Source organism: Ammospiza caudacuta, chromosome 3 (genome assembly GCF_027887145.1).
Source record: "Ammospiza caudacuta isolate bAmmCau1 chromosome 3, bAmmCau1.pri, whole genome shotgun sequence".
Classification (NCBI taxonomy): Eukaryota; Metazoa; Chordata; class Aves; order Passeriformes; family Passerellidae; genus Ammospiza; species Ammospiza caudacuta.
In genome coordinates this window covers 110,990,931-111,003,121 of record NC_080595.1, presented here as the reverse complement: position 1 = coordinate 111,003,121, position 12,191 = coordinate 110,990,931, and the positions used below count along the sequence as shown (strand labels likewise).

At 36.8% G+C, this 12,191-nt stretch overlaps 1 protein-coding gene across 3 annotated transcripts in view; it reads left to right on the top strand.

Moving 5' to 3' along the window:
• Positions 1-6,321, top strand: part of HACE1 (HECT domain and ankyrin repeat containing E3 ubiquitin protein ligase 1) — a 48,666-nt gene extending 42,345 nt beyond the window's left edge. For all 3 annotated transcript variants that reach the window (XM_058800896.1, XM_058800895.1, XM_058800894.1), the window contains 3 exons: positions 212-282; positions 4,901-5,014; positions 5,414-6,321. In XM_058800896.1, coding sequence (XP_058656879.1) covers positions 212-282; positions 4,901-5,014; positions 5,414-5,516 — 288 coding nt within the window. In that variant the 3' untranslated portion in view covers positions 5,517-6,321. The remainder of the gene's footprint in view (positions 1-211; positions 283-4,900; positions 5,015-5,413) is intronic.
• The last annotated feature ends 5,870 nt before the right edge of the window (positions 6,322-12,191 follow it).

The following is a 12,191-nucleotide window of genomic DNA, read 5'->3' as shown; positions in this document are numbered from 1 at the left end:
TGTTTGTGGAAGCTTATTTTGGCTGAAATTTATGGAGGTTTTTTTATACTGTATTTCTACATTAAGTGTCTTAATTATTTATGAATTTGGTTCAAAGCATTCCATAATTTAAATAGTAAACTTATATATATTCTATTTATTGTTTTCTCAGTATATTTTCAAGTACTACAAGTATTTAATGGAAAATGCAAACTAACTTTTTTTCATTTAGTGGTTCTGGGACGTGGTGGAAGAACTAACTCAGGAAGAGAGAGTGTTACTATTACAGTTTGTTACTGGCAGGTGAGAGACTCTTCTGTAAGAACAAATACATTGTCTAGATACTCTGAAATAAGAGACTTGAGAGACCATAAAAGATCATCTAGAAACTGTTTTGCATACTGGTTGTTCTATACATTGATGGAAGTAGACAAAGTGTGTGTTAATACTTTTGCTGTCTCTGTTGCCTGCAAAATGATTGATTACTTATTTATTATACTTGATCACTTTGCAAGAGGCCTTTGTTGCTGTCCAGGCTGTTTTTGACAAGGCTATAGTGAATTTAAATGAGCTTTATATTCTTTTTCCTGTTGCATGTTTATGTAACTCTTGGCTTTTCCAGCAATCAGCTGAGGCTGTAACATATGAGATAAGAACATTCAGCCAATATATACAGAATATCCTTCTCCTCAAGCTGAGTTGAATTTCACATTAGTGCAGTGTGTTAAGATAAGATGTAGCCTTATGGAAGACTGCTTTATAAAGGTTTTCTGTTCTAAATTCTGTTTGTTCTCTAGGGAAAGCCACTTTTATTTCCCTTATGGTTTGGGGGCAGTGAGGGAATATTTTAGCAAAAAATGCCCCTGTGAGCTGGGTGAGTTGTTGAGCTTGTGGGGACAGACATTTCACAAAGTGGATCCATAGACATAAATGTCACACCTGAGTAGTGCAATCCAGCCTTTTTCTGGTAGCAGGCAGAGATCACAGCATCTTCTTGGTTTGATGTTCCCTTAATATTCTAGGATTAGTAGAGTAGTTGACCTTTTGTGTATAAGTTTTGTGGTTAAACAAAGATAAAATACAAATTAAGATCATCAAAGCTACCTTTTATGTTGAGGAATTTCACAGCCACGGATGTATCATTAAATGGCCTGGTCTCCAAATTCTATTAGTTTCACTTGTTTTATTATGAATTTTCTTGGTTTTAGGGACCATGGATGATTTAAGAAGCTAGTTGTACGCACATTGATCTTTTTGTCCTCTGAAGAAATGATTCCTGAAGTTGTAACTGCACATATGGGGCACGCCAACTGCTGGTCTTTCATTTTTAGTGGACCAGTCCATTTCTAAATCTAGATAGCAAATAAGGATCTTTAAAATGTAAGGTCATGTTTCAAATGCTTCTTAAAACATTCCAAATGATGCTGAAGTGGCATTCAGTATTTTCATGGCATTTGGGATTATCTACTGGACTCTAAGAGGTGCTTTCTGTCAAGTAAACAGTTACACTGTCTGATTAATATGTGCATCAGCGTCATTTGTTTTGGTCACAAATCACCTGCTGTCTTGTTCTTACTCATTTGCTTCTTAGTAGCAAAGAAATTTTTGGTGTGGCTTTAAGAACTCTGGTCTGGAATTTAAAAACAATCAGTTTAGGATTTTTTTTCCTGTATCACCTAGGAGGAACCCTTTGTTTTTTCTTCAGTGTTTGAAATGCAATAGATGTATTTTCCCTATTTTCCCATAAATATTTAACTTTTGAAAGTTACCTCTAATAGTGATATGCAGCTGGCATTTTTTCACATAAGTCCCCAGACATTCCTACTTTCTTCTAAATGGAAGATTTAGATGCTGACTTTTCTGTGAGCCTAGTACAGTAGTCAGCTGATACCTTAAGTAAAATTTTACTTTTAAAGTATACCTGATTTCAAACTATGATGTTTTTTCTGGCCTTAGTGAAGAATTTGTTTCTATGGGTCCTGGTTGGCAGGCTACATTCAAAAGTCTTTTTTTCCCCTCTGTTTCCCTTTATTCTCTTCTGTACTTTGACTTACTTGATTTTTGTGTGTGTGTGTGAAGTGGAACTGTTCTTTCTTTCCAATCAAAGACTATGAAATTAATTTAGTGAATTTAATAAAATAGATTTATGATTAAGTCTTTAGTGTTTTTCTGACATGTCCAAATATTTCTTAAACTTTTCCTTTTGCCTTCTTCCCCCATTTTTATATCTCTTTCTCTTTCTCTTATGAAGTCTTGCTTTTGTAGTTTCAGTGGAGATAACATTGCATTTATTGTTAATACCAATTTTGAGACTCTTTTAATAGCAGAATAATTGTCATGAGCAAAGTTTGAACATATTTGGAGGTCTTAGCACACCCAAGAAAAAGTCTAAAAGTTTTTCTGGCTCATGTTGGGGATCTGAAAGTTCACTTATGATGCCATTTATTCTTTCTCATCTAACAGCTGCTTGAGACATTGCCAATACTACAAGCTTTTCTTATTTTTCCTCCTCTTGATCTGTTTGATATTTATAATGGTATTTGGCTAATTTATTGTTAATTTTCTACTGGCAACTTCTGATAGAACTTGTAGTGAACAGTTGGAAGGAAGTGTTCACAACTTGATAGATTCTGAATGATAAATTCTACTTTATTTGAATTCTACAGCTGCAAAGATTGTATAGAACTTCTTTGGGGACTGTAGTTTTTGTGGAGCAATAAGCAATATGCTTATGCTCTTTTAAGGAAAATTCAGCATAGTTGTTAAATATGAAAGATATGTGTGTCATATAGATTTAAGAATAAGAAAACATAAAGAAACAAGCTTAAAATATCTTCTACAGTGTTTTCATTCCATGCAAATTTATGCAAAACTTGTCAGTGGAAAAATGAGTAGAAAAGTCATGATTCAAATGTAAACATAGAAATTTCCAAAGCTATAGAACTGTATTGTTGCTTTTGCACACAGCTATTGTGATATTTCTTGCATCTATTTGGAAGGTTTTCTTCACTATATTGGCAGTGTTTTGCTTGGAGAGAAAACTTATTCTTGGAGGCAAAAGCTGGCAGCAGTCTCTTCCTTTTAAATGTTCAAAGCCTTGCCCATGCTTTATGATTTTCACCTGTTTTATGGAAAGTATTATAAGTTACATTGAAAAAACTTTTAGATAATAGTGGACTGAAAGAAGTTTTCAGCAGTTAGGTCTCTGTTTATTGCTGATTTGAATATGGGATGCTTATCAGAGGGGAGAAAGAAGCAGTCATTGCAGAGGAGGCAGGACTGTATTGGAATGTGAGCCAAAACCATGGTATAAGAGTTCTGATGTACCATCTTTACTGCTGTTCTGAATTGTTCCTGTAAGCACAATTCCTTTTGTATCAGAAATTATATACTGCAAATAATCAGCACTTCTCTCCATAGTGGTTACTTTGTCTAGCAGTGTTTGAACAACAGCTCAACATTGCTGTTGTTAAGCTGGGTAATACAGATTTATGTGTTGGATACTACAGCTAGTTCTAAAAGGTGTGTTTAAAAGGTGTTACTGTGAGTTGTGTCCCAGCTCCTTCACATTCAGAAGCAGCAAAGTTTATGCTTGTGCATTTTTGCTAGGTAGTTTTCCTGTGAGTGGAAACCTTACTTCTTCTGTTACACTTGCTTCTGGGTTTTTGGTTTTTTCTTAGGTTTTTGTGGATGCAAGAGCAGTGCTAGCAAGATGTTATCTTGTAGTGTATGTTGGCTTAAGTTGATATTATGAAAATATCTGAATTTTATTCTATTTGTTAGTTTCGAATTACAGAGAGGGAGTCTGAACAATAGGCTATTTCCCATTTACACCTGAAGTAATCTTTGAATAATATGTTGGTAAAGGGGAAAAAAAGAGTAATATGATTAAGTGAGATGGCATTCCTGAAGATGCTAGTGATTTTTTAGTGTGTGCTAGTTTTGCCATAGTTTGTCACTGGGCTATAGTGTGACTGATGTAATGGTTTATTAGTTACTTGAAATATTTGGTCTGATGTAGTACATGAACAGACATGTCAAGGACACTTTGCTCATTTGTCCCACAGATAGTAATCAGAGAATAAACTGTTTTGTGATGTAGCTTAATCTTGAAACATAAATAGACATGTTTGTCTTAACTGAGATAATGCCACAATCTAAGAAGGATATAAATCTGTTAGAAGGCATCCAGAGAGGCCATGGAGATGGTGAAGGGCCTTGAGAGGAAGCTGTATAAGGAGCAGCTGAGGACGCTTGGTCTGTTCAGCCTGGAGAAGGGGAGCTTGAGAGGGGACCTTGGAGAGCTCATTGCAGCCTGCAGCTTCCTCAGGAGGGGCAGTGGAGGAGCTGGCACTGATCTCTTCTCTGTGGCCAGGGACAGCGCCCAAGGGAATGATGTGAAGCTGTGTCAGGGAGGCTTAGGTTGGATGTTAGGGCAAGTGTTTTCCCCAGAGGGTGGCTGGGCACTGGAACAGGCTCCCCAGGGAAGTGCTCACTGCCCCAGGCCTGACAGAGTTCAAGAAGGATTTGGACTGCAGTTTCAGGCACAGGGTGTGATCCCTGCAGAGTTAGGAGTAGATTTCAGTCCTTGTGGGTCCTTTCCAGCTCAGAATATTCTGATTCTATGAACATTCTGCATCAAAAACTGGTTATAGAAATGAGTCCTTCTTGCAGGCAGAATTATCTTAAATGTCAGCCAAACAATATGGTGCCTATTGTCAATGGACTGATGTGTTATTTGGTCTTGTAATTAAAAACTTCTAAACAATGAGAATTTCGATACCAGTAAGAAAAAGGGAACTTTAGTAAAAGTATTAGTAACTGTCAAATTATCCTAAGTGAGAGATATTTTTGTGTAAATGTTACATTTTTTTGTCTTATAACATTATTGCACTGCTCTAACTTCTGTACATTTTCTCAGTTCCAGGGTGCCTCATGGTGGCTTTGCCCATATAATGGGTGGCAGTGGATTGCAAAATTTTACTATTGCTGCTGTGCCATACACTGCAAATCTTTTACCAACATCAAGCACATGGTATGTTAACTATTCTCATTAAAGTATCTTAAAACCAGGGCTTTTTCATGTCAGTCACAGTCAAAAGTACAGTTCTTTAGCATATTGAAAAGTCAAAAAAAATTTAAACAGTTTCTGCAGTATTCACTCTCCAACATGAAAGTGGTGGCTTTATCCCAAAAGATGTTACATTATGTTTGCTCATTGTTTGCAACTCAAATTTGTCTAATTAAATGTAGTGAAATTAATAAAGGAATATTAAATTTAAATTACTGTATTATAACTTACTGAAGTGAAAAGCAACTTAATTTCTTACAACATATTCCATACATGTGATCTCTTCAGAGTTTTTGATCAGAAATCTTTACTGTTGAGTTTTTTCTGAACTGTGTTCTTTTTCCTTTTTTTTTTGATTTCCAGTATCAACATGCTCAAGTTACCTGAATATCCAAGTAAAGAAATCCTGAAAGACAGGCTTCTTGTGGCATTGCACTGTGGAAGCTATGGTTACACAATGGCATAATGAAGTTTAGAAAACCTATATGACTGCTAATGTGCAATTCTGAGTGGCAGAAGTAATTTTGGAAACTGTCAATAGAAGAGCATTTAAATGCTGCAGCCCATTGGGGGGCTGGGTTTCAGAACAGCACCATCAGCTTTTCCTCCATTATTGTGTTGTCAAGGTAGCTCTGATACCATCATAACAAACCTCTCAGTATGCTGTATTTTCATTTTTTTAAATTACAAATCTGTATGGAAATCAGTTTACATGCTTTTCATTATTACTTCAATCTGAGAAAAGTTTGTCAGAATCTCTTTCCACAGTTTACATTTGATTTCCAACTCTGTGGTTAAATGACATTTGCATCATTGCAGTTTACTTTGCACTCAGATGGAATACTGCAAATGAAAAGAGTTGTACTTTATGCCTTGTTGCATGTGAAAGTGCCATTTATTTTTGCAGACCACTAGAGAAAGTTCAATTGGAATACTGTACAGTAAGACAGAGCTGATGTATTTTCCATTTCTTTGCATAGTAACATAAAGAAAATTTTATAACTTTTTAGTATTCTAATGTACATAATATGTAAAGATTAGACTGTTATGACTGGAAAAACCCAATAGATTGAGTTTATCTAGTTTATATAAGAATTTACACTATATTCTACTAAATATTTAAAGTATTTGTGACTTTATAGTCAACTTGCAGTTCAGAATTTGTAAATATTGTTTAAGATCTATATCCATTGTTTGAATGCCTTTACTCTTTCCTTGATATAATTGTATGTTCAAAAGGTATTAATTAAATTTTAATATTTTAACCAGAATCTGAATGTGACAAATTTGTGTGTCGCTGTGGGCAGATTATTCTTTTTTCTACCAGGATTTTATTAATCTTTCTATAATTTAAATTGCCTTGGAACCAGTATTTGAGGAGTCATTGTCCAAGTGTATGGATAGACATAAAAAAAATGCACAAGGAAGTAAATTGAGCTTATGAGGGTAACTGACAAAACTGTGATTCTTAGAATCTCATGTCAAAAATTTATATAGAAGTATTTATTGCTGTTTTTTCAGATTATTTATTGCTGTTTTTTTCAGGTTTTATTAATTTTAATCTAAAGCATACATAACCTCTCTGGGGGAGTGAGAGAGAAATCCATGGACCATCCTGCCACAGTAATTTTCCTCTGGACTAAGCTTTATACATGAGCTTATTAGCTTCATTTCCTTTTTGGTTCTGTTTGTGCACATGTTGTGTAAATGTTGGTTTAAATTCTGAGTCTGTGGCTGCCATATGAGGAGAATACCAGTTTTAGGTAGTAGAAAGAGCAGACACTTCCAGCAGAACAGTCCAGGGAAAGCTGCTTGGCTGTTGCTTTCAGGAAAGGGAATGAAATCTTGAAATGAGATGACTAAAAAAAAAGTGCAATTGAAAAAACCCTGAAAATTTGGAAATAGAATGACTACAACCAAATTAACTGAGATGAAATGAGGAGCAGTGAGAAGGACCAAAAATTGCCAAAATTACTCCAATTAAAATTCTGAAATGAGGGAAAATAGGTAAACAAACAGAGAGTAGAAGAAACTAAAGAAATGAAATGTTGACGAAAAAAAGGAAAAAAAAAATCCAAAATCAAGTGAAAGCAATAGAAGTGAATGGGATGACAAGAAGTGCAGGAAATGGACCAAAGCTTGCCCAATTAATCCTCATTGTAGTCACAAAGATTTCATTCCCTTTCCTGAAAGGAGAAGGGGAGATGCTGTTTTTCTCTGGCATGCTTGAGGAAGCTTAGGCTATTTGAATAGGTTGGATGTTTGAGAATGTGTGGGGTTTTCACATTTAATCCCAGTTGCTTTGGATCCTTCAGTTTAGCAAAAGTACTTGGCTTTCTTGCACAGCTGGGCTGTGCTTGGTTCCCTGGTTCTATTGCTTATTTTATTATGTGTTTCTGCAAGGTACATTGGTAGGGGACAATATGAGGTGTTTGTCAGGCATTGGGTATTTGTTTTCTTTATGTAAACTTGGATTTTTGTCTTTATCTAAGGTTTTACTGTAAATAATGTTGTTTGTTAACTGCTATGCAATCTGTGCTTTTTTTTCCCCCCCTTTCACATATTTTATTTACAGTAATATACAGCAGTTTCCAGGAAGCCAAAACATTCCATGCTCCTGCAGTGTTCAAAATAAGTCATACTGCAAGGCTGAATGAAGACGAAAAAGAATTTTTCTTTTTTTCACATTTGTGTTATACTGTAGGTGACAACAAGCTGAGTTTGGTCTCAAACAGTTCACCTAGCATGCTTGGCAGCTGGCTTTGAAATGTAAGGGAGAGCAGAAATTTAATGCTCTCAACAGTTTCCTATGACCCATCTCCCTGTTACAGCCTCACAATGGTAAAGCAAATTTTTCTTGTCGCCTCTGTGCCCCACATTATTCATGTCCCTTATCATGCAGTTTGTAGGATCTCCTGTAATGTTTGCACTACTTACCCCCCTAAGAGATTAGAATGAAATTCCTCTGAAACTTTCTGTAATAAGAAAGCATGAAGTAGATATGTAGATAAAGGGAAGAGAGCTGTTGATGCTGGACTCTTGGTATAATATCAGCCTTTTTATTGCTTGTTTTGAGCAGGGTTTTTTCCTGCTGAAACTGAACAGCACTGTTGACTGCAGCTGACCATGTGAAGTTAGCAGGATTTAATTACTGCATTGAAAGACTGTTTTTTAGGACACCTGTGCCCTATTAGCAACAGGGTATGAAAAGCCTGTTGAGAAACTATAACTTAATATAGCTTATAGTTTAGAATGGTTAATTGGTTTATATTTGTTCTCCCACTGTGCCAGAACAAGGCAGGGTGAGTGTTTTATCTTGGAAAGAACAGAGCAGATGTTTTGTCAGATCATAGATCATGAGTGCTCATTAGCTTTTATTATCTTTATGAAATGCTAGATAGCAGAGCCTAGTTTTTGATGCTTGAAAATGTATTGTGCATCTAATGTTGCAAAACCATTAAAACCATAAACTGTGAAATGCAGCTTAATGACTTCTACTGTATGTTCCATAGTCAAATAAGATGGAAAATGGAATGAGAGGAAGATGGTGGTTGGCCTGAATTTTCCAGATATTTGGAGACTTTCACATGCACAGTAGAAAAAAATGTTAGGATCACCTGTGCTTTAGAAATTATAGTTAAATCAGTAGTTTATGCAGCTATTACTGAGAATTTTTAGCATGTCTGTAGAAGAGCATTTGTCTAGTTAAGAAGTAAAATCAGTGAAATACTAAACTGATGCTAAGAACCAAAGCTTTAAATCAACTAGATTAAACCTCCTCAGGGATTCTTGAGTTGTAAAGATAAGTGATTTTCAAGTCAGAACATCTGTTTTTATCCAGACTTACTATAGACAAGAGACAAGACAGACAAGAGACTGTGATACATGTTTTATAGACACACTTGTCAATTCAACAACATTTTACACTCTAAGGGCACTAACAGAGTTGATGTACTTCTGTGGGGCTAGCTGCTGTTTAGAGGCAGTAGGAATCACACCACGTAAAGAAACCTAGTGTAAGGTTACTGACTTAGTCTTAGGTAAATTACTGGCTCGTTTCATTTGAAAATAGCTCTGTGCAGTTAGGTGGATTGAAACATTTCTGATTGTGTGTGTAAAGCAGCATTTCTAGTTTCAGTTTTAAAAATCTGCATGTAATTCAAACTAATAAAATATATTAATCAAAATGGAGTTTAGATAGACTACACCTTTAGTTTGGGTTTGACAATGGCATTATGGCCTGTCTTTCCATAAATGGTACATAATTTAGTTGGAGAGCATTGTTTTTGAAATGCTCACTTAATATGTTTGAAATGCTACAAATTGGTCTCCAAACACCACTAAGAAGGGCTGCAGTGGTCCACTGAAATATTTCCTCTGAAATCAATGTCACATGTGTGTTCATCATTTGTGTTAAAAGGTCTCTCATTGGAAACACTTTGGTCTCCTTATTTTATTAAGTACTTTATATTGATAGATTTTCTCTTATATCAGAGCCCTCCCAGATTTTTTCCTGATCTTTTTCTCTGAATGTAACGTATAACCATTGGTAGGAATAGCAAATTACACCCCTAAATTTGTGTCAGGTTTTTCCTATAGGAAATTGTTTAAAAAAATAAAATATGCTAATATGATTGAAAACTAATGCCAAAAGAGCAGAAGTTGCTCAGGAGTACAAACGCTATGCAGGGGTGTCCCTGAGCTCACTGTTTGCAGCTGCATATACTTGCTGCATTAAGTGTTTGTGACGTTCTGTGCCAAGAGTTCAACTCTTCAGTTTCATACAACGCCAAGTGATTCATTGGAATTATTAGGATACTCCTGGGATGGCTTTGCCATACTGATTGCCTCTGACATACCAGTTTGCTTAGATTAAAAAGCAATTGTTGCTGTCTAGTCAGATTTATAACCCCTGGTAAAAGGAAACTGAACCCTAGTGCTGTCCAGTATATAAAAACACCTTCAGTCTACAAATTACATGAATTGGAAAGAAAACTGAATACTTGCAGAATGATACTAGTTAACATGCATAGGGCAAAGATTTCACAGGTATCTCATAGACAGCTTTTCTGTGCTGGTGAGTTTATTCTGATGTATTTACATCAATGTATAAGCACTATTTTAGATTAATTCTTCTAATTGCTGTCTTTATTTCTACAAAGTGATGCAGCTATTGATTGGTATTTGGATGCCTGTGGATGTTACGAGAGCATGGCTTTTTGGTGTATGTCAGCTAAAAATGGGATTGCACTTTGGGGAATCTAAATTTTGTGTTAGATTAGGTCTGGAGAGGTGGCTTGGAGACAACTACTGTGCTTTACCCCTGATTTGTGGGACATATTAGGGATGCTCTTAGGTATAGGACCATAAGCAAGAAAAAAGAGGAAATAAATGGTAGGAGTTCACTTCTGAAAGTGAAGAGTATCTTCAGGAAAGAGGTGAGTCGTGTCCTGAGTATAAATGTGGAATAACAGGGGTGTTTTGAGAACAGATATGTCATTCAGCTGGCAGATGGGAAAAGTGCCTGTGCCTCGTAGAAATATGATCCTTTTTTCTTCTCTGCCTGGTCTGAAGGCTGCAGTCTGCTGCCACTGAGATTGGAAGACTGGTTGGGCTCAGCCAGGAGGGATGCTGGAGCGTGGTGGATTTTCTTTATGTTTGATGCTAGCTCAGAATGAGCTTACTGCTGACTTGTCATTTTGGTATATCCCCCCCACCTCATGCCTTAAGGTAGATTTTTTGGCAGTGTTTGCTAAAGTGAGTTAAGGTTCTACTGAAAGGGCACCACTTCAAATTTTATGTGAGAAGGGGCTCCCTTCTGTGCAGGTGAGATGCTCCCCATTAAGCAGAGTGGCATGAATAACTGCTGAAATGTGTCTCCAGTTTAGGAAAATTCTAAATGTAAACTCCATGGGCAGGATATGTGGAGGTTAATAGTCATAATTATGCTTTTGGTCCTTAGCACCTTGACATTATTTTGAAATGCACTTTATTTATGTTGTGTGTTTGTTTTGGAAATAGTCTCTGTGTGTCTTTGTTTAGGTTGTGGTTCTTTGTGGAAGTGTTTTTATTTTAGCATACTTAGAATCTCCATCTTCACCATTGACTGGATTGTGGCAATTTGAGAACTGTCTTAGACCAGGCAAATGTATTTTCAGTCTTTGCTATTTATTAGAGTTTCTGTGAATTGTGTGACAATCTCCTGTGTCTTCACTGGTAATGCTACCAGAGGAATGGACTGAAATAATACAAATGTATGACTGATAAACTTTAATGTAAAGCTATGTTTCTTTAAAGTGCATTAATACTTCGGTTTAAACTGACCAGCAGTGTGTAATTACAGCTCATAGCAATGTGCACTCTGTGTGTGTGTGTAAATGCCTGAAGAAAAGGTTTTTCTGTCTTTTACAGAAAAAAAGAAAAAAATGCCCTTGACCATATCTTGCCCTGCTGGCCTGTAGGTTTTGTTTCTGCTTGTCTCTCTGTCTTGTTTCCAGTACCAAGCTTCTCAGTTACTCAGCCTTGACTGGTTTGATGTGAGTTCACCAGGGGCGCTTGCTCTGTCATGTATCTTTGTAGTTATCAGACAGCAAAGTTCAATGGACAGGCAGATGACAGGGAGGCTGCTGTGGCTCATGTTTGGTGTCTGCAGCTGGCACTGACCCCCTTTGTCACCTCGTGAACCCCTTCGTGTGTCTGCACAGAAGCTGTGCTATTGCAGTTAGACTGAAAACTTCTGAGGGATGGGGACAGCCTGTGTGTGTCTGTGTGACACTGTGCAGAGCAGATGAGTTTGGCAGGGACATGTGGAAGTATCCAGACATGCTGTCTGTGGTTTTAGCCAGGGTTTAGTTCTGTTCTGTTCCTTAGGGACTGTCCTTGAGTGGGGTCTCAGGAGTGTACTTCCTCTTCTGTCTCACCCATCCTGCTGAGCCCGTCTGGCCGCTGAAGCAAACTGGAGCAGATGGCTGTCATAAACTTGTGCTTAGGAAACCTTGGTATCTTAAAAATGCAGTTTAGTGTTCACCAGTTACAAATTTTGAAAATGGTAACAGAAGGGCTTCGTATCAACCAATTCTCTCCAAGGCTTGCTTCTGCTTCAGTGTCTCATCCTCCCCTGTCACCATGACTGTATGCTTGG